The 22,765-nt window shown below is 44.0% G+C and overlaps 3 protein-coding genes across 10 annotated transcripts in view; 1 reads left to right on the top strand and 2 right to left on the bottom strand.

Moving 5' to 3' along the window:
- LOC104857087 (zinc finger protein 416-like) overlaps window positions 1-4,234 on the bottom strand; it is a 62,289-nt gene extending 58,055 nt beyond the window's left edge. Inside the window, exons 1-2 of the mRNA XM_010616797.3 lie at window positions 4,151-4,234; window positions 2,412-2,532 (exon numbers count right to left, since the gene is read on the bottom strand). The gene's annotated coding sequence lies outside the window, so the exon portion shown is untranslated. The remainder of the gene's footprint in view (window positions 1-2,411; window positions 2,533-4,150) is intronic.
- On the top strand, window positions 1,251-6,283 carry LOC104857242 (vomeronasal type-1 receptor 1-like). The gene is made up of 2 exons (XM_033766052.1): window positions 1,251-1,402; window positions 5,314-6,283. Exons 1-2 carry the CDS (start codon window positions 1,251-1,253, stop codon window positions 6,281-6,283), a joined length of 1,122 nt encoding a protein of 373 aa, XP_033621943.1.
- A 9,043-nt stretch (window positions 6,284-15,326) lies between these two features.
- The window catches only part of Znf550 (zinc finger protein 550), a 25,126-nt gene continuing 17,687 nt past the window's right edge, over window positions 15,327-22,765 (bottom strand). For 5 of the 8 annotated variants that reach the window (XM_033766095.1, XM_033766098.1, XM_033766097.1 and 2 more), the window contains 3 exons: window positions 20,605-20,731; window positions 18,533-18,628; window positions 15,327-16,471 (listed from right to left, as the gene is read on the bottom strand). In XM_033766095.1, coding sequence (XP_033621986.1) covers window positions 15,534-16,471; window positions 18,533-18,628; window positions 20,605-20,731 — 1,161 coding nt within the window. In that variant the 3' untranslated portion in view covers window positions 15,327-15,533. Of the gene's footprint in view, window positions 16,472-18,532; window positions 18,629-19,292; window positions 19,465-19,802; window positions 20,445-20,604; window positions 20,732-22,765 lie in introns of those variants that run through there. The other 3 variants (XM_033766101.1, XM_033766100.1, XM_033766102.1) reach the window with 3 other exon arrangements.

The following is a 22,765-nucleotide window of genomic DNA, read 5'->3' as shown; positions in this document are numbered from 1 at the left end:
AATTATGTACAACCAACAATTGTGAAGGAAGAAATAAATATGTCCCTTTTTAGATAAAATATTTTTCTAAATATTATCTTCATTTGGAAATGAAGAATTCATATGCAATTTACTTCAGCTCATCTTTCAACCCTGACGTTTGCCCAGGTGTGCCTTCTCCTCTTATTTCTTAGGACCTCTCACTTTCTAATCAACAGTATGATTGGGATTTTCTGTGTGCTGCTTTTTCTCCTTCCCATCAACCACACAGTAAGCACCAACAAGATAATTTCTATATTTTGTGCACATACAAATGTCACGCGCCTAGACACGCACCTGAAACACATAAACTACACAATAAATATTTATCAAGATGCTGATCAAAAATATGAATATTCCGCTCACAGGTACAACTCTGGACGCTTGCACTAACTCTGCTCTCTCCCTCACAGTCCTCCCTCTCAATCATCCCATGATCAGCAAGGATTTGCTTTTTGGAAAGAAACTGACTAAAAACTATGGGTCAATATTGATTTGTACCCTTCTCTCACTCAGCACACCTTAGAGTCCTCATCTCGTGTGCCATGGGGATTTTGTTTTTTTCAAAAGTATACTTTCCCTAACTGACTCATACATTGCTATCAGATGTCTGTTTAAATTGCTCATAATAGCATTCAGTTCCTTGCATGGCCCCCAATGTTTCCCAGATAATCTCCATTCCCAGTGCAGGCTCTGTCACTACACATGCAGGTGATATGATAATCACTCCTTTCCAGAAGGTGAGATCATAGAGACCTGAACCTTTATCTGTGGCTCATGTGTCCCATCCACACTCTTCACACACTGTGCTTCTGCAGTGCCGGGAGAAAATCCAAACGTGGAAAACAGCTTCTCCCTTCAGGTCAGTAAAACTGTCTTACAAGGATCTATGTCAATAAGTCCAAGATTTGCTGTGCTTTAAAAACAGTTGTCTTCCTGAGATTAGAAGCAAAGACTTTTAGGTAGGTCATGCCTGCATACATACATACATACATACATACATGATAGATACACACACGATTCAAAGCTAACACACGGCAGTAGAAAGACCATATATGAATGATTGATAAATAGATGACAAGCATTCAAGACCAATCACATGTGGGCAGATTATAGAGAATAGACAGGCAGATGACAGATAGAGATAGATAGATAGATAGATAGATGATAGATAGATAGATAGATAGATAGATAGATAGATAGATATAGATAGATAGATAGATGATAGACAGATGAATGACAAATCTCTGCCTCAGCTCACACAGGTGGAAGAGACATCTCCCACCGGCAGCAGAGGCACTTTCCAGTCCTGTCAGCTGCCTCAGGGCTCCCTGGCCTCGCACGAAGCACACCCCACTGCAGGGCTCACTGTGAGCACCGCCGGGTACAGGCTGCTTCCCACGGTAAGACGAGGAAGGGGAGCTCCCTCTGGGAGACTCCAGCGTCTGTGCTGCCAGCTGCTGCTGTGTGAATGCCTCTGATGTTTGTTTCATGGTGGCTTCTGCAGGAGCTGCTCTTCCACACAGAGTACTTGACACTGTGTCTCTAAGTTTCTGTCACTTGCAGAATTCTGGTAATCACTCCCCTCATTTAGACCAAGGAAAGACTCATTTGTCATTTGTAAAAATGAAAATATTATAAAAAGTTGCACACAATAAAAAAGACTATGTGTGTGCAAAAATATAGAAAGAAAGGCCTTAAATCTCAAATCTCAAACGCGACTCAGGTATTCGACCACATTTTAAAAGTCCTGTATATGTTTATCTCATATTAATGTGAGAATTACCTGCTGCCCTCCAAGGACTTGGCTGACATGTTCCTGCATCAACAGTCTCTCTCTTTTCTCTCTCTCTCCTACCCCCCACCCCTTTCTCCTCTTAGTCACATGTGTCCTATGCAACTTTATAATTCATTTGAAAGGAAAAGAAAAACAAAATAATTCTTCCTGGTCACATGTTAGACAACCTGGTCCACTCTCCACTCTGAGAGCCTAAAGATTCTCCAAAGCACCCCAGAGCAGGGAATTCATGAGTCCTCCTTTCCCAAGAGAACCTGTAGGTCTTGGGGCTACAGTGATCAGTGACCCCAGCGCTGTCAGGATGGCATGGCTCTCTGCTTTATGCAAACATCTTAAATTCCCAGGGTGAGCTCCACTGACTAGTTTTCTTGTTTCACTGCTTTTGGTGACACCTCTTGAAATGATGCCTGACCCTTGCCACTATCCCTTCTCTTATTTTATTTACCATTTTTTATTATACTATTAGTTTCTCGTGTTTTTATTTCACCCTTAAAGTGTGAAATAAAATTATAGTTATACATGAGCACAAACCCACAGCTGTATGAAGTTAGGGTGAAGCTCACATTGACACCAGCTCTCTTCTGCCACTCCTTACCTTCGGAAAGCTCAGTGCTGGCACTTGGTGTGGATCCTCCAGGAGAGATTTCCCCAGGAGCTTGCAGGCTCCCTCTGCTGGACCTTGGCCCAGTGAAGCCGGCTCTGTCCCTATCCAAGTCCTGAGAATCCAATGAAGCAAGAAACCATTGCTGGTGAGGTCAGGACCTCTGAACCCACACTCAGAACCCACTAGTTCACTGACATATATGTTTCTCTTTACCCTCTGAACATTAATGACTAGAGTTATACAATGACAAACACAACTGAAATAAGATCGCAAAATATTTAGATCTCTTATTGAAAATAAATAACTGAAAATGATCACAACCTTCAGACTCTAAAGAAAGGCTACTGTATTAGTAAGACTACATGTTTTTAAATGATGGAGATGTGTATACTTGATGCATACAAAACATTTCAAATGACCTCTTTTTCATGCCACTAAATTTATTCCAATTTTTGAATAGTATGTATTTCATTTGGTTTGTTATAGAAATAAAATTTAAATTTTGTATTACAGAAATACAAGACATGACATTTTGTCATATTAATATATGTTGAACTTAAAATAATAAAGATCCTTTGTGATTTTTTAAAATTGTTTATTTTCTTGCCAAGCAAATTTAATTTTAAGCATGTAAATGTAACTGCTAACTATTGACTGTTCATATATTGGCCATTGTTTGTTTTCCATCTTTTAATTTTCTTAGTAACATTATTTCTCAAACTAGTGTTGATAGCTTCCTATTATATATCTAATTATATATTTTACATTTAATTTTAGTATGTTTAGTATAGTACTTATTGTTTATTATAATATAAAAGTAACTAGTTTAATTAAATATAGTGAAGATTTCACAAACTTAATTTTAAAAATACATTATCTCCATTGCTTTTAGTTTGTACCTATTTGCATAATTGTGAGATTTTTTAACTACTTGAGAAAAGTTAGAAATATTACCATTTAGACTGTAATTACTAAATAGCATATCTACACTGTAGAAAATCCCTATGAATTTTATATTGTTTCTGTTATTATTTCCACTTCTCATGTTGAATAGTTTAAATTTCACATCTCTTTGTTTGAATTACTAATATTCATGCAATGTTGCCACATTTTAAGTATGAAGTTTGTTATTTTCTCAAGGAATCTAACCAAGATATTTACCAAAACTTTATTTGGAATGTAGCTTTGAGATGGTTTATTACATATTTTCTCCTTCTGCCTTCTATATACTCCTTATGGGTTTAGTGAGGAGGTTGGTTTTTTATTTGCTATTTTTTATTAAAGTATTGAAAGCCTGCTCCCACACATATTCCATAAAGGCCCTGCATCCCCAGTATTATTCGGATTTGGGCTTCGGGGTTGTAGTGCTGGGATTTCACCTAGAATCTCACACATGCTAGGCAAGTTCTCCACTACTAAGCTACATCGACAGCCCTTGGATTTTTTTACTTGAAATTTTTAGAACCAACTGATGATTCACCTGCTGTTGTATGAAGTAATAGAGAGAGGTTCCATGTTTATTTTATTCAATTTACTCCACTTTTACCATTTTGCAAATCTATGCTTCAATATCAAAATAAAGGGTTAGCTCGGGGGAGAGTGCTTCTCCAGCGCGTGTGGGGCTCTGGGCTCTACTCCAGGTGCCTCATAAAAACTCAAACAAAAAATTTAAAAAGAATAGTGACAATGACACGATCTACTGTGATTCAGATATCATTACTTTTACTTACAGTTAGAGGTGTGTGTCTGTTTTCTGTGAGTTTTGAAGCCACATAAAGACTTTTTGTAGTTGTTTTTGTTCTCATTCTCACCTTCGTCATTCTGGAGAGACCATCAGATTGACACACACTTCAAGTAGATTTTTTTACTCATTTCATCTGTTTATTGAATTAAAAATTTTATATTGATTCAACATTAAATATTTTCAAAACTTCTTAGATTTGTATCAACTCAAAACTGTAACTTTTTAGTATAAGTTTTCATTCCTGTCTTTCCAACCTATCAAATTTAAGTCCTAAAATGTATCTTATTTTGCACAACTACAGATAGGGCACATACTGTGTACAAAGCACCATCCTTTTCTTAGGAATATATGTTGGAGGAAATTTCACAACTCACTTCCGGTGGCATGCAGTGTACACATTCCTATGAAATACAGAGCAGTGCACACACTCCACACAGGAATCCCAGAACTCACCGAGACCCGAACAATGTCATCAATGAAACTTCTAAACAGTAGAGCCGAGAGTATCAAGATGACAGCACAGATTTACACAGGATAGGAGTGTGAAAAATCTATAAATGATGACAAATATGGCGCTTACAAAGTCTGAAAACTGCTTTCTGAAGTGGATGTTGCATGGACTCTAGTTTGTGTGTTAAAGGAAAGGAGTGGGAGAAGATTGCCTAAGTTCACATCAAAGTTTGTAATATCAAAACTGGGTGGATTCAGTCCACACCATAAGATGAACTGCTGTGGCTTGCAGATGTTCAACTTCTAGGCTATATGGATTTTATATTGCTGGATTGCAGATTCCAGCTGAGTGAAAATTTCTCCATTTTAAATTGTGCTGTGAGTTCTATTTTCTCAATCTTGTTTGGAGAAAGAATGAAACCACACTGACTGTGTCAGTACACAGAGATCTTCATTCGGGTCTTGCTGCAGAGATTTGCAGTCTGCTTGTGCTCTGACTCACTAACCAAGAAATTGGAGGGGACAATGAGCTGTTTCTAGTGCAATTCTTCAGTGACTGTCTTGGTGCAAATAAGCATAAAGCCTGCATGTCCAATTAAAGTGAGAAAATATGAGGCAGGACACACACAGACTATGGCGTCCACCTTGGTGTTAAAGCAGTCATTGCTCTTCCTCTTCTACTGGCTCCTCTAAAATCAGACCATGTCGGCACCGCCTCGACTTTGATACAATGGCTGCAGGAAATTTGGATTTGGGAACTATCTTCCTTGCTCAGACTGCAATTGGGATCTTTGGAAATTGTTTCCTCTTTTGCTTTTACACCTTCTGTCTGCTCACTGGATACAACTTGAGACTCACAGACCTAATTCTCAACCAACTGGTTTTAGCCAACTCCCTAGTCCTAGTCTCCAAAGGGATATCGCAAACAACAGTGGCATTTCGATGGAAACATTTCCTGGGCGATGTTGGATGCAAACTTGTATTCTATCTTCACAGAGTGGGCACAGGGCTTTCTTTCAGCACTGTCTGCCTTCTTAATGGCTTCCAGGCAATTAAGCTCAACCCCAGTATTTGTAGATGGATGGAGCTCAAGATTCGGTCCCTAACATTCATTGGCTTCTGCTGCTTCCTGTGCTGGATTCCAAATCTCTCAATAAATTCGTGTATGATAGTAATAGTGAATGGTCCACTGAATTGCAAAAACATTACTGTGAGAACCACTTGTGGACCCTGTTCCTGGACAATGCCAGAGAGGCATGCCTTACTATACACACTCTTATATTTTTCCCTTGACATTCTCAGTGTGGCCTTCATTATCTGGGCCAGTGGCTCCATGGTCCTGGTCCTGCACAGACACAGGCAACAGGTCCAGCACATTCATGGCCACAGCCTCACCCCAGAGTCATCCCACGTAGCCAGAGCCACATGCACCATCATGATCCTGGTGAGCTCCTTTGTGACCTTTTATTCAGTCTATATTATTCTGACCATCTGGGCAACTCTAGTCTCAAATCGTGGCCAGTGGATAGTGAACAGCTCTGTGCTGGCGGCCTCGTGTTTCCCAGCATTCAGCCCCTTTGTGCTCATCTTCAGGGACTCCAGGATCTGTCATTTCTTCATGGTCTGCTGGGAGACACAAACTGTTCTTCATAAGCAGCTGACGTTGTGAAGTTATTCTCCTCTTTGCATGGAGTTACTTTAACATTTGTGAAAATTAAATTATCTAATATACCATAGGAATTTCTGCTGTCATGACAATGACCAGTAATGAACTTGTGCACACGGATCTTCTAATAGAGATAAAATGAATCCTGCATACCTCACTATGAATGCTATGAACAAACACTTGGTCTACTTGCATTGATTTCCATGGAAAAATCTGAAATAATATATGAGAAATGTCTAACTTTGGCCCATTAGTGCAGACCCATCACTTTGGGCCTCATGAGATTACATGGAAGTGATGTTTTACAAATACATATGCTTAAGCATAATTGGATCAAGTTCTTTCTGACAGATGTGAAGTCCTGTGTTAAGGATGATACATGAAACCTCAAGGGAGGGAGAAATCCCTGGTGTGACCAGAGTACATGGCAATGTAGAGAGCAAAACTACAAAACTCGAAAAAGGAAAGTTATGTCTGGTTCTAGTCAGCACTGAGGACAGGCCAGGACACAGACATTGAAAAAGATCAGTTATCCTTATTTACAATTAAATAAAAATATTTAATTCCAACATTTCCCATTTAATAATTTAGTTTTAGACTTCCTCAAAAAATGTAGTATCAATTTCTAATACCCAGAAAATAATTTATATTGTTTATAAAAATCTTTCTAAAATATTTCACCTGAACAACAAATTTCAAAAGAGAAAATCTGATTTTAAAAACATTTAACTATTACCTTGCAGTAAATCGAGGCCACTTTTTTACATTTTTCTTTGACCTCACTGAAATCTCCAAATGTTTTTAGTTCATTATCACCACAATGTCTAGATACATTCTACATCTTGAAATGTGTTTATTATACCAAATTTATGAGCCTTTTACTTGTTTGATTCCACCTTTGTCACTTTTCCTTGTATGTCTTTAAAAAAATAATTTCACCTACTGAGTAAACATTTCTGGAGTTTATTTTCACAGTCTAGTCCGTGATAACTGAATTTCTTCAGTGCTGAATTCATTTTCACTGGCATGGAAATTAATAGTCAGGTGAATACTGTCTACAATATATTTGTAAAATATAAAAATGTTCACATTACATTAGTGTGATTGATGTTTTACAACTTGCTCTAGATTTTGCTTCCAAGCTCCTTCAGGCCAATGCTGATTTCCAGAATGCATTCCACCTCTCTCAGTCATTTGGTTTGCAGCAATATTTTCTTTTGAGTGCTTTGAAAGCTACCTCAGAGTCTGTAACACCCATAACACTGCATCCTCTTCTGAACGTGTTTGTGCAGTCATCAGAAGGCTCAATGAATTCCTGCTAGCGATGAAGGTGTGTTATTCCTCATACTAGCACTTGAAATATTTCTTCTCTTTTGGTCCTTGCTGTCTTTGTGACGTTTTACCGGGTATTTTATCCTGACCATAAGCACCTTGCTTCAGACCTGAGATTAATTTTGCTCAAAATTCTCCGTAACCTTAGTGCATGTGGCCCACATGATTTCTTACTGCCTTGGTTGCCAGACTCAATTCTGGGTTCAGCTCCAGGGATTTTTCTCCCTGGAGAATCAGGTGATGCCTAAGCCTGTTCTGCACTGAACCTCCTGTCCCTTTTACAGCAAATCTGAACTCACATCCTGTCATGACTGGAAGGCAAGTTGTGCAAGAGCATCCAAAACTGTGTTCTGCACCGGAGGCTGCTGGTCACAGACCATGGCAGCTCTTGGAAGACACAAAATCTCTGCCCAGACCCAGAGCCTCACTTGGTGGTGGTGGAAGCCTGGTGCATTCAGGGTAACTGTAATCCAAGAGACAGCTGGGTGGCAGGGACATGAAACTCTGAAAACAAAGATGCACTGTCTCTACTTGCTACTACGTGTTTCCTTATGCTTTCTATGAAAAATGGCACGATTTCCACTGCTAGGAACCAGTTTTTCCTCACTCAGCCTCCATCGCACTCTGCAGTCTCAGTCCCATGTATGTACAGAATGTCATGCTTCCAGTAACGAGCACAGGAGTGTGACTGCCACTCAACGCCACACGCAAATGTGTTGTTTCAAAGCTTCTGCCTTTCTCCCTCAATCTTACAACTCGAAGTGCATGTTCCCTCACGCTGAAAACCTTTTCCTTGATATTTTCATAGTTTTGCCACACATGTAATGTGAAACATATACAGTATGGTTTTCTAGTTTGGATTTCGGCATTTGAAAGCACACTTTGTGTACATATGCATTTTTCTGTGACTAGACGCTTCCGTTCATGTTGGTTGGTTAGACCTGTCTGTGTCTGAGGCAGGAGTGGACAGCACATTCTCATGGCTCCTCCATGCTCCATGGCATGAACGTCGCAGAACTGGTCTCATCTATTTTGTGTTCTCAGGATAAACCATGCATTTTGTGCTCTGCTGCGCTGGAACCAGGTGAAAGCTGTGCACATCCATTCATGCTGTGCAGGGCTCTCAGCATAGGAAGGGCCCCCCTCTGCTTCAGCTCACTGGCCTTACCTGCTTCCAGTAAACATGAAGGCAACGTGTGGTGAGAATCCGGATGCGGTGCACGGAGGCCCAGGGCCGTGTGTGCTGGTGGGGAATCGCCACTAGAGAACGTGCCGCTGCTCAGTGATGGAAGACTCCATGGCGCCATCCACACACCCCAGGGTGCTGATGGGAAATCATTCATGGTGAGGAGCTGGGCCTCTAATCGCGGAACATAATAATGCCCTCCACGTATCTCTGGATTCAGGGAGCAGGGAGAATATTTACTGAAAAAAAATCAGATTTTTTCCCCACATTCTCATCAAACAGACGTGTTTCCCCTGTGCCTTGCACAGTCCAGGACCCGATCTCAGGATGTTCACTCAACCTGCCACAGCCCCGAGCTCTGCATCGAGACCTGCTGACCCAGGCCTGTTGCAAGCACACAACCCCTGGGCTCACGTGCACCCTGAGTCCAGTCAGCCTGGACCTTGTGCTGGAAGGAGCTGACCTGGCTCTGCTGCACCTTATGTCCTTGAGCTCTTCTTCTTCAGGATAAATATTATAAAGTCACAAGTATTTCATACTAACACGTCTCACTGTGCACATGTGTGCACATTCCTAGGCACTCTAATTTTCTGTTTATTTGTTTTTTGAGACAGGGTCTCACTATGTAGTTGAGACTGACCTGGAACTATGTAGCCCAGGCTGGTCTCAAACTCCCAGCAATCCTCCTGCCTCAGCCTCCTGAGTGCTGGGATTACAGGTGTGCGCCACCACATCCGGCGGCACATGAAATATTTTATGAAGATCTTGGTTCTGGCTGGCTGAAGATGTTTGCTCCATGTGTGGTAACTCCTGATTCCCCTGGCATACTAAGGTTTATATTCCTTAGATAACTCTTTTATTTGCTCCACATATCTTTTCTCTCTGGTTGATTTCCTTACACTTGTAGTTGAATAATATGTTTATTAAATTAGTTTAAATTTACATAATGGAAAATTAACATCTGTAAAATGAACAGCTCAATAGCAGTTAGTGTATTCATAACGCTGGCCAGCCGTCTCGGTCTACTTCTGAAACATTTCATCGCCTCGAAAAGAAACCCCACAGGCACTGAAGACTTGTGTCCCATTCCACCGTTCCACCTAACGCCTCACAACCACTAGTCTGCTTTGTGCTCCAAGATATCCGTGTTTAGGTATTCTCCTGTGAACACACGCATTTAGTGTGCATCCATATGGTTTGTTCTTTCTTTTTAAAATATAAACCTGTCTGCACGTCCTCACGTAAGTCCACACAGAACCACTTCCACACAACCCCACTGCCAGGACTCACCACACAGGGAGCCACACGGCATGTCTACTCACTGTCCTCCTGACACACTTCGAGTTTGCTTCAAGCTTTTTTCCATGATCTTCATTTGAGTGAAATGAATATACTTGGTCAGGTATTTTAAATATCAAATAATTTCATGATTAATTTCAAACATTAAACTTCTGGTTTAAAATACAGTAGTACCTTGGTTTACAAGCTGAATTTCTTTTATGATTTTGGGGAAGACAGCTGCATTTGTTTCTTTGGTGAGAAGGCCATTATTGTATTTGTCACCCAATGCAAAGAACAGAAGCAAAATTCGGCCAAATGCTTTTGTCTGTGAACCAAGCTGTTTGCAAACAGAAGGGTTTCTGAACTGAAGTACTACTATACTTATCTTCTCTGGTACTTCAAAGGTATTGGTAAGTTCTGCTCTCAAGCTTTACTTTAGTCCATGTCACTGAAGCTGTCTGGGGTTGACTTCCCAGGGCTACCAAAGATCTCCCAGTTCATTGGAAGTTGGGAAGGGAAGATTTCTCATACTCTTGGACTCTATTCAGTAGTATTCTTGGTGGATCAGTTTTGCCCTCTCAAAACTCATATGAAAGCAATATGTTAACCCCCAGTATCTCAAGAAAAGGCTCTATGTGGAGACAGACCCGTTAAAGAAGTAAAGTAAAATGAGTTCAAATGAGTGGGCCTAAGCCAATCTATCTGGCATCCTCATGAAAAGATTAGACACAGAAGCACAGAGATGACACGTGAAGGCACAGGGAGAACACACGATCCACAAATCAAAGAGAGGTCCCCCGAGAAGCAGCTCCACTCACATCTGCTCTGAACCCCCAGGCTTCTGAACTGTGAGAAAATAAATTTCTGTAAGCTACTCAGGATGTGGTTCTTTTTAAGGCAACTGTGCTGTTTGTTTTTTTAAGTCATGTGTGAGACTCTGGCATATTGGCCCCCAGAAGTGATTGACAGGAGCAGGCCAAGATGGGTCTTCCAGGAGCTGCTGGGGCAAAGGTACCCTCTGAGCACAACGCATACCATGAGTCCTAAAGAAGCACACACACACCCTGTAGCTTTTTGGAAATTACTGTTTTGTGGTCCTTCCAGGCCTGAGAAGCACGGAGAAGTGAGGGGCTGCTGAATCCAGTCCAGCACATTTTCTGTATAAACCCAAGGGACAGAGAGTGCACTGACCAAAAAGATCAACCAGACTCATTTTCCTCTTCCTGTGACCACATTAAGAGGACCTATAATTGTTTCCCCATCAGTTCACTAGCTCTTCAATGTCTGTGTTTCAAGGGCACGTGTGGGAGTGTCATCCTATTCAGTACCATCCCCCCTTCCCTATCCAGCCCACTGTGAAATGTGTTTGGCTCTTCTTTCAAACTATCACAGAGCAGGGCCAGGGATTTAACTCAGCGGTTCTGCTGCCTGCTTTGCAAGGGTAAGGACCAGAGTTCGATCCCCGGTACCAGAAAACAAAAAAACAAAACAATCAAACTATCACAGAGCAGAACCATCACCTCCACAGTCAACATCTAGTCAAAACCACTCTTCCACCCAGAGGAGTTTCTGTGCTATCTTCAAGAAAGTGTCTTCTTCCATTAACTCTCCACAGTCCATTTTCTACATGGGGACAATGTGGTTCACCAATGGTGTCCTTAGCCCTGTGTCGCCAATGGTCTAATAACTACAGCAGCACGCACTTGGTATAAAATGGAAAATATTTCCAGTGCCTGCCCTGTCTTGTGTGGTCTGGCTTTTCCACAGCTCTCAGAGCCTGCATTTTGCATCTACCCTCCTCTCCCAGTTCTTTTCGGGCTCCCTGCCTTATAGGGCAGGACAGCTCTGCCCTTTGAATGCCGTAACAGGCATGTCTTGCACCCGAAAATTATCCTCAGAAATACCCACATGGCTCAGGGTCTCACGTCCTTGTGCTGGCTTGACTGCCCCTTCGTTAGGAAGCCTGCTATGGATAGTCTCCCCGTCTCCCCATCCTCTCAGCACACGCATCTCCTTCTCTTCTTTCCACGGCGCCTGCCGTATTATAAAATTTTATGTAACTTAGCGCTTCTCTGTTCTCCATTCTCCTCAAGTAGACCATGAGCTCCATGAGGGCAGGCATGACCATTTCCCAACATCTCCCGGGCACTGATAACAATGCCAAAAACCTACTAGTTGTTCATTAAACAAGTTAGATTTGGGAACCATAACAGATTTCCCCTTCCTTTTTCATTCTTTCCACTCTGGAAGTCTTTCTAATAGCCCCTTGCCTGACTTACAGAGAAGTAGGTACTCTTTTTAGAAGGAAATGGAACCACACTTCAGAAACAAAAATTTGATGGTTGCCAAGTTCTACCACAGCTACATGCCCAGCTTCATGCTGTTATTTCACTGAGAATGAGATTTAACCAACACTACAGATAGGTTTTCCCTGAGCTGCTCCTTTAACACTAATAATAATGTAATCTTCCCTATCAACTTTCAGTACATCCACATTTCACAAATGTTTTCCTCATTATTTCAACTCCTCCTTTGGAGTTTGGAGTGGAAATAATAATAGTGACAGCTGCAATGAGTGGATTGTGCATCAAGGGAAGGATCAGGAATCCCAGCACATTTATGCTCGCCAAGTTTGGACACCAATACGTGGGAGGTTATTTCTTGGGGAACCACGGCACATGCTGCTACTCTTTCCTACCTGTATCAGGACAGCAGGACACGTGTGAGCTACAGTGAAGACATATTTGGAGGTCAAAAGTCTGTTGGTAGCTCACAAGTGATTATGCCCAGGCAGAAAAGAAAAACTTCCCAGGCAATGCTGTTACACATCCTATAAAATGCAAAGCATAACAGGAAGCCAAGGTCCGGGTTTGAGATAAACATCAGGCCTCACACAGCAACACCTGGAGACCACCAGACTTCCTCCACTCCAAGACAAAAAAATTGCCTCCCCTCCTGGCACCACCCTCCCCTCCCCAAATTCTCCTATAAAGTTTGCCCACAGCCCCCCGGGTTAACAGTCTGGTCACTCTTGACTAGCCTACACCCAGGTTGAAAATAAATCCTCACTTGTTGCTTCATTTTTTGCCTGCTCCAGTGGTCTGCCTTGCCTTGGTTTACTGTAACAGATTCTTTGGTGTTTTCTAAAATCTTGATGGTAGGATAGAAGTAGTAGCATTCATGAGACTCTTGAAAGAGGATCACCAAGGCCCAGATGTACGCAGACATGGTGAGTGAACAAAATCTCATCCACAGAAAGACAACTTCAAGAAGCCCACAAGATACAATTCAGTAACTGAGTTGTTTTGAGTAAAAGGTCTGCTTCTCAATCTCAGTGCCACATTCGGCTCAGTTCCTGTGAACATAAAAACTCAGAAAAAGTTCATATTTCTAAACAGAGCAGGAGCTTCTAGGTTTCAGCTGGTGCCCAATCTGGCAGCCACCACTTACCAAGGGCCAATCAGACCGCAGTTGCCTGCTCAGGTGGGTACAGTAAGGGGTAAAGAAAAAGACAATTTTTCAGGTACAGGGGACCAGAACATCAGTGCCCTAGACTGGGAAAACAGCAAAAGCACTTTTATTAGCCAGTGAGAAGCGCAGGGCTGGGGTTATGTACTCTTCCTAAAACAGCAACCGCAGTAAGCACAAGGTAGTAGAATGAGTAACAGGTTTCACATAAGAAACAAGTTAAAAATCTTTCTTTCTTTTTGTGGGTACTTGCTTTCTTGGTGCTGCTCAGCACCAAGAAACTTGCTCAGCAGGTTATCTTGCCTCAGGATCTCAGGAGTTAAGGGATTACAGATTATGTTCCTCTAGGCCTGAACAAAGTCAACCTCTGTCTCATGACTGGGGCCTATAGTTTGGCCCCCACCAATCCATACATATCATGGTTGGTCCTCAACAACCGCCCAGTGCCCACTTGTCCTAACTCTCCTCTAATGGAATGGAGCCCAGCAAGCAAGATATTTTCGAGAGATATTATCCTCAGAGCAGGACAGTAAGCAAAGTGCAAACCAGAGGATCACTCAGAAGACAGTGACAGCTAGGACCAGGAGCCTTAAAGACAGAGGGACAAGGACAAGGCCCTCGATGGAGACACAGAACCAGGTGTTGAGGGAGCAATGAGATAGTGACAGGGATTTGCAGTAGCTATGACCACTGTGATCTGGGGTGAAAGACCCTGGGACAGACAGGGCAGGCTGAAAACCAAGTGCTAGATAAAACTGTAAGTGGGTTTATTAAAAAAATAAAAACTAGGAACCAGCCTGACCTGACCAAGGGGTGAAGAGAATGAAATATAAAGACACAAAAACAGGTTAAAATCTGGGGGGCCAGGACACTCGTGTCTCCCTTCAAAATAGAGCTCCAATGCCTGGCACACCTTGGCTTTATTCATTCAGACACAGACACAAGCAATTAGAGTCCCACAGGATTCACTTGTCTCCCACCCTTTATGAGTCTTCTCCAGGTAAAAAAACTTAACCTCAGGTGTTACTCTTCCTCGCATGTTAGCATGCACGCACACCCACTTTCTTCTCAGTGGTAACCAAGGAGGCCAATTAGGCCTCAATCTTCCCATCTGGTCTTCCAAAGCAAACCCTTGCACAGTGGTGCACATTCTAAAGTGGCACCCAGATTTCTCCAAAGTTTAAACACTCATCACTCAACCCTTCATCTCTCAGAAGTACTGCCTTCTCAGGTGTGAAGATGTCTCGATCAACAATGGGCTGCCACATGCCTCTCCTGACACAGGACTGTGGGTCATATATAAAAACTAAGAGCTGAGCCCTCTTCACGTCTCAGACATCCCTACCAAAGTAAAACTGATGAAAACTGTGAAAGGCTTGGCAATGAAGACTCCAGGGGGTGTAACAGAATACATTTTCCTCCCACGCTTTGTTCCCTCTTCTTATGAATGATGCTGAGACAGCTTTTCACGTTAACCATGGAGGATGGTAAACTAAGGCCTCCGACTCCACAAGCCAAATCTCACAGGGAGCCGACTCCACACAAGGCTTTCCGGGACAAGTGAGAGATGCACTGTCATAAAGGTTTCTCCTAGCAACGATCGTGCAGAAATTCTACACTAGGATGGAAGGAAGGTCCTCCTTCTGGTGGAGGATCCTAAGCAGATGGTTCAGTGTCTTCCTCAGCCTGAGTTCCCTGAGGTTGATGCCTCGGCACAAAGCCCCTCATTTCTGATCTGAATCCTTCCATGATGCCTAAGACTGAGCAGAGACAGTTTCCTTACATTCACAACATTCATAGGGCTCCTCTCCAATGTCACTGCTCCTAAGTTTAGTGGAAGTGACCAAAGAATATGGAAACAGTAGTGATGCTTCCCACCATCCTTATACTCCAAGGGTTTTCCTTCCACGTCAGCCCTACTAGCAACGTCAAAGATGAGCAGCGTGTGACAAATGTCCCTCCCTCGCTGCACTGGCCAGGTTTCCCTCAGGAGTGGACCCGCTGGTGCTGCAGGAGGTGTGACCGGCGTTTGAAGGCCTTGCCACACTCGATGCACTTGTAGGGCATCTCCCCAGTGTGGATGACCAAGTGCTGGACGAGGTACATGCTTCGGTGGAAGGCCTTCCCACACTGGGCACACTCATAGGGCTTCTCCCCAGTGTGGACCCGCTGGTGCTGCACCAGCTCTGCGCTGCATCGGAAGGCTTTCCCACAGTCCATGCACTCATAGGGCTTCTCGCCAGTGTGGACAAGATAGTGTTGAATCAGGTGTGCTTTATTGGTGAAGGCTTTCTCACATTCTTTGCACTCAAAGGGTTTTTCTCCAGTGTGTGTCCTACTGTGGCGAATAAATGTAGAGCGGTGGGTGAAGGCCTTCCCACACTGCACACACTCATAAGGCTTCTCTCCAGTGTGAACGGGATGGTGCTGTGTTAGATATGCCCTGCGTTTGAAGGCCTTCCCACACTCAACACATGTGTATGGCTTCTCCCCAGTGTGAATGAAATAGTGACGAATAAGGGTTGAGTTCTGACTAAAGGCTTTCCCACATGCACTACATTCATAGGGCTTCAGACCTGTGTGAACCCACTGATGTCGAACAAGATACCACTTCCTGCTAAAACCTTTCCCACACTGCTTGCATCTGTATGGGTTCGTCCCTGCAAGTACTGAGGTGTCTTTCCCAGGTTGCTGAGAGTCATCTGGACACACACAGAGAACATCCGGAGGGGCTTGCTCCTGTAACACCCTGGGGTACAAACCACCATCTTCAGGACACGTGTTCCCAGGACAGGTCTCCTTAGGAAAGCCTTTCTGCCTTTCCAAAAGCCCTTCCTGAGTCAGCCTTCCCTGGAGCAAGGTTCCCTCAGATTTGATTGGGAGACAGGTGGTTGGCATTCTGGTCTGAAGTTGTGCTCTGTCACCTGAAAAGGAATCCAATACACAAAGAGGAAACCGTTGGTGACGCAATGCCAAAATACTAACACAAACATTTCAGTGGGAAATGAAGATGGGAACAGAACCTCTGATACTGTACTTCCTGTGTCTTCACATCTCTGTAACCTAGGTTCCAATTATCCTCCATGGGTCCGTGCAGTCATGAGACCAGTAAAGGAAAATCAAGAAGCCATGCTAGAGAAGGGAACAGAGAATCAGCAGTGGAGATTGCATCTTTGCAGTCCACAGACAAGAAAGAAGGATAGAATTTTGATGACATTGTACAGAGAGGATTTGGCCTAAGAACTGATGTCTATCGGTGTCACGGAAGTATAGGAAAGTGGCACAGAGTAAGATTAGGAAAAGAGAAGCAGAGACTGAGGCAAAGAGAATAGATCAATCATGGAAGGCTTCCCAGAGGGGTGTTCTAAGAGACGGAACTGGGACACAACTGAGAAAGCAGAGTGTTTGCCAGATGGAGACACAGGCACTGTGTTGAAGTGAGGGAGTAAACATGGGGAGATTTACCCTCAGAGAGCTGAGACTTAGAAGCAAAGGGCACAGGTGCCTGGGAAAGCAAATACTGAAGGAGTTGGTAGAAGAGAATGAAGAATGAAGGAATGGCACAAAAGATGAAGCCCAGTATCACTGCTGCCGCATCCTGAGGCAACAACAGCAGCAAGGTGGGTAGAGCGAGGTCAAGGCACTAGAGGAACAGGAAGACAGGATTCAAGACCTGCCTCTGCCAAGCTGGCTGCTACTGGATGGACGCCTTTCTCCATGAAGTCCAATATCCTCATCTAAGAGCTGTGGGTGCTCAGTTTCTCAGCCTGTACTGAGAGCTACATGAAGCAGTGGCTATGAAGCTCCTGGTGTGACATCCACGCTTGCTTGAGCCCACTCGTGCTCATCCTCACTGGTGCACTGGGCAATTTCACATTTATGGTCTGAAGACTCCAACTACTGTGCCTGAAAGAGTAACAAGGACGTTCTCCATTTTTAGGAGGAGCCAGTACAAGAGTACTCATACAGCTGCCTAATAAGAACAGGAAATGGGACCACCACCCTGGACAAGTATGCGGCAGCTTGACTTAAAGCTGAGCACAGACCAAGCCATTCCACGAGTGATGCTTTCCTCTCCTGGGTATACACTAACACACAAAAGAAAGGAGTGTTTTAGCCAGTGAATATGATGAAAATAACTTGACAGCACAATTCCTCTTAATATCCACACAAAATAAATAATAAAAATGTCCAGCAACAGGAGAACAGTGAATTCGTTCTGATCCTTGAACACAACACTACAGAATACAAGATGAACCCTGCTGATGAAAACATGACGATGAAAAGAATACACAAATGTATTGGAAATCATATATCCCGCTAAAATCATGAATAATCAGGATTGAACTCTTGCCATAAAACCAAAGAAAACATCTACTGATCAGCAACACAGCTGAATAGAAGAAGTACTGAAGGATTTTTGACTATATAAAGTGTGACCCAATACCAAAGTAAAAATGTACAGACTTACTTGGGAGGCAAAGAAATGAATGAGAACAGATTGCTTATGTTACAGAGAATTTAGCACGGGATTTCTACAAACAGAAAAACTCTCCTGGTGTATTTAATATGTTTGATTTACAGCCCGAGTGATGGAAACCAAGCTTTTTATTGTTCTCCTTGGCCAGAGAGCTAAACTACATTTCTCAGTCATAAGGACAAAGGTTTGGCCAAAGCCTATTTCTTGTCCAGAATACACACAAGGGACATATGTGTGGGCCCTACTCCTCTATCAGCTGCCTTCGGCCACTGGATCATGTCCAGAGCCATCAAAAGCTGCCTGATCACAGGTGAAGGCACCTGGATCTCAGAGTAACTGTGTGGTTCAGAGCTCACCTACTGAAGCACACTGGACCTTGAAGTAGGTCAGAAACAGCCAGAACCAATGAGGTCATGAAAATAAGTCCCACACAGAGGTCCGAGGACTATGATCCTGTCAGGCTAAAGATGTCATGACCGCACCTGACAAGGTTATGGCTGCCTACCTGCACAGGTGCTAGGCAAGAGGACTTTCTTCGCTGTCCACAGCTCCTGCCCATGTTCCAGCAGGTAGATCAACTCTGGTTTAGGAACCTGGTGCCCTGTTGATAGCAAAGAAAGCAGGATAGGGGTAACTGGATGAGAAAAATGAAGTCTGCACTTTGTCTGGGACATCATGAGAGGAGCAAGACCATGAGTAAGCAGAACACTCCCCTGACACCTGAAACCCAAGGGCACTGCTATGACTGGACTGTGTCCCTCCAAAATACAAATGCTGACATCCTAGCTTGACATGACTGTACCTGCTGAAGAGGGCAGCGCTGTCCACCTAACCCCACGACCTCGACCTCCACCTCTGAAAGCCAACACCATTCACCTGCACACACTTTCACAAACAACCAGGGGACACAGCAAGGGTGAGGACTCCATCCAGACGTTGTCTTTCAATTCATCAAAGTCACTGATTCTCAAACACCTGTGCTTCTGTCTCCTGAAAAAGCTGCATTCCAAACTCTAAGCAATTTAACAAACTTTCATGAGATGAGGTTTGGGCATCAACACTTTTGAAAAATTCTGGCACTCAGAGATGGTTGAAAACTCTCTGCTTGAAATAAACTGGTGGCATCCTTGGTCATCAGTAGTATGAGACAGGCAGGTGATCTCAAATGTACTTTCATGGTAAAGAGGAACCTTTATTGCAATGTGGGAAGAGAGGGGTGGACCCAGGGGCCTGCTGTCTACTCACTGCTGCAACATCCTCCATACCTGCAGACAACAGTGGTGATTCTGCCAAGAGAGGAACAGGAAGCTCAATGTCCTTGATGACACCTGCTGTATACAGGAAGCCTGAGCCCGCCACACGCTGAGCTATCTCCTTAGGAGAAGCAAATGTCCTTCCAAATTTGATCTCCATAAGTTAAAAACCGGAGATCCCTGTCTGGAGACATAGGACTTATAGAAATAACTGTCAGGCTCTCATTTACAACCCACTGACATGTCTCAGCAATGCTCTCCAAAGGGAGCTACATGCCTGGCTCTGGGTTTTGGGATTTGGAAAAAGTCAAGCTGTTGGTCCTTCAAGTCCACCAGTACCTGATTCCCTGTTACATCAGGGCTTGCCCCACATGGCACACTTCTCCACTTCCTCCCACTTGGCCACGTCCTACTCAGCTTTCACATATCAGCCTCACTGTCACTTCCTGACATGCCTTCCCTGGAGCACCCATGATGGGTTATGGCCCCCTGGTTATTTACTCTTTAAATTCTGAAACTCACCTGAATTGTCATCTATGGATTGACATCTTCTCATCTGAACTCAGAATGATGGATATGTGTAGCATGCAGCATGCCAATGTTTCTAACGGCTTCTCTTTAACATGACTCACTTTTCTGAAATATTTTATTCTAAAAGAGAACTCTGTTTCACTGTGGTAAATGAAAAGTCAACAACAGAACACAACAATGAAATAAAAATGTCATTCAGTCCCAGTGAATATGGGTACTCTGCTTATGGCTGAGAGCCGGAAGCTGTCTCCTGTATCAAGAGGAGAAATTAAGCACAGCTGGGTGGATGAGAGAGGCCTCAGCACCAATCTGAGATGTTTTCATGACAATAAGCAGTAGGCTGGACACAAAGGCAGAAGGATCAGCCATCTCCACACATCCACACATGCTGTTTTGAGGACATTAACCTCAACTGGCAGAGGCTAAGGTCCAGCCTCAGGAAACAGCAATGATGACAAAAGTGTCCATGGCCTTTGCACCAAGATGGTATTGCTAGGAAGATATGTGCAGTGATACCCAGTGTGTCCCAAGGGCCTGACTTACACCCTCTCTTAAAACAACTCATCACCCACAGCCCTGAGCAGGCAGTGAGGACAGCTGACTCCTGGGCGGGAGAGCAGTGTCTGTGTTTAAACTTCATTTATCTGATTCAGACACAGGGAGACCAGGCAGCAGCAGGTGGGACCAGAAAGCCGCAGGAGCTGAGGGAGGAAGCAAGGGAACTCTTGTGACCTTCTTGCCCAGCCATGACTCGAGGAGGTGGAGTCTCCAGGGGTGAGAGGTGAGTTATTACCTAATGAGGCCAGAATCGCACAGGTCTCCAGCATCACCTCCTGGTACAGAGTCCTCTGGGCCAAGTCCAGCTGTCTCCACTCCTCCTGGGTGAAGGTGACAGCCACGTCACTGAAGGTCACCATGACCTGGAAAGTCAAAGAGAAGCACTGCCATGGACCTTGTGTGTCTGGATAGGATCAGGGCCTGTCATTCAGTCTCCGGTAAAGGTCCAGAGGCCTGACTCACCAAGGGCTCCTGAGGGTCGAGTTCTGTGTTGGGTTCAGTGGGGAGGCAGATGTGGCCTTTAGACATAAGGCAATTGTGGGCACGCAAAAAGCTTCCCATGGGAAAGCCACTAAAGAGAACATACACAACGGCAATCAGTGAGGACTGTGGCACGCACAGCTTAAGTGCTCTGAGATAGGGAGAAATAGAGGAAAACAACTTTGCTAATTCTGACCATGATAGCAGCAGCAGCTGAACTTCTGTGTTCATGGTGTATCAGCCCCAAGCTGAAGGCTATGCATTCCGTGGTAATGCAAATAAGGGGCCCCACCACTGAGGACAGAAACCAGTCCTCTTACAGCTCACATTTGCCAGCTGCTCGAGCGTGAAGATGTCAGATTATCTAAATCTCAATTTTCAAATAAATATCATAATCTTTCCTACATTACCATGTAGTTTGAGAACTAAAAACATTCCCAAGGCAATGAGTTGAGAACCTACAACATGTAATTAAGTGTGTCATGTGTTCTGCAACTTTCATCAGTTTTCTAGAAATCCCACAAGCGAATGCCATCATCATCCCATGTCAGGGTCAGCTTTCGAAGTCAACCACAGTCTCATACAGTGGTGCCTCCACTCATGAACTTAATTCTTTCCACAATTCTGGTCACAGAATTCATTCCAGAATTGTGGAAAGATCTAAGTGTGTGATCCAAGGTACCACCGTATTTAGTCAGAAGCACTTTTGGAGGCTAAGGCAGGCACAAACTCAGGCACAGCAGAACTTGTCTCAAAATTCAGAAAAGGCTAAGGATGTAGATTAGTGATAGAGTTATGGGTTCAATCCCCAGCACCACAAACAAAACAAAACACATGCAGGATTTACACATCTGGTAAAAGATATCATAAAGTTGCGGGAGGGTGGGTAATGCTTCACAGCTAGAACTAGCTAGGCCTGATGCACACAAAGTATGTGTAGGACAGGAGATCAAGGACAATGTCCCAAGACAAAAGAAGTACAAGGACAAAGACTGCACGATGAGAGGTTGGCAAGTTCAAAACTGTTTGTCTGACACAGTGGGCCAGGGTGCAAAGGAAGAGGAAGCAGAGGAGGCTAAAAGAACAATTCAAAAAGAACTGGCTGGGCACGGTTTCACATGGCAGCAATCTCAGCTACTCAGGAGGTTGAGGCAGGAAGATTTAATGTTTAAAACCAGCTTATGTAACTTAGCAACATGCTATGCTAAGGCAGGAGATGTATGAAAGTGGTACAGCGTCCCTGGGTTCGGTCCCCAGTACGAGGAAAAACAGAAAGCAGATCAAGTGGTAGAGCCTATGGGCCATGTTGGGAGGCTGTGGGTGGGGTTTATTTACATGTGGTGGGAGCCCTTGAAGGGGTTACCTACTCATGACTGAGGGCAATCGACCTCCTCGAGCTAGGCTGTTCTAGGTCTTCGCAGAGGCAGCAACAAGTATTGGAAATAGATACTATGTAACCAATCAAATAAATGAGCAAGCCGATTTCAAATGGCCCTAACGGCTTAGGACACAAGAAACAGTGAAGAGACCAAAGATATTTAGGTCAACTTTAGATGGATCAACAGTAAGGACTCTTTACCAGACAGAAATTGGAAGGAGCCTGAAACAAAGTGACAGGAGGATAAGAACCTAACAGGCAACACAGGTCCTGACCGTCGCCAAGGCCATAGTGAGCCACCACGGTAACTGCGAGAGACCAGCCCGGGCCTCGCATGGCTACGTGCAAAGGCCCGGACACCTCCTCAGGCGCCCTGGAAACAGACACTTCTGTCGCACCTCGTCCTGAACTGCGCAAGGAATTCTGCCGCCTGCCTGCTACCTTTACTGCTCTGCACAGCGTCCGGGGAGGCCGGGCACAGCGGAAGCCGACCCACCCGGCCCACACCGGCAGACTCGGCCTGGGCCAGGGTCCCAGG

Source organism: Fukomys damarensis, unplaced genomic scaffold (assembly GCF_012274545.1).
Source record: "Fukomys damarensis isolate Sample0158 unplaced genomic scaffold, DMR_v1.0_HiC HiC_scaffold_19, whole genome shotgun sequence".
NCBI classification, from domain to species: domain Eukaryota; kingdom Metazoa; phylum Chordata; class Mammalia; order Rodentia; family Bathyergidae; genus Fukomys; species Fukomys damarensis.
The sequence above is the reverse complement of the archived record's forward strand: the minus strand, read 5'-3'. Positions and strand labels throughout refer to the sequence as shown.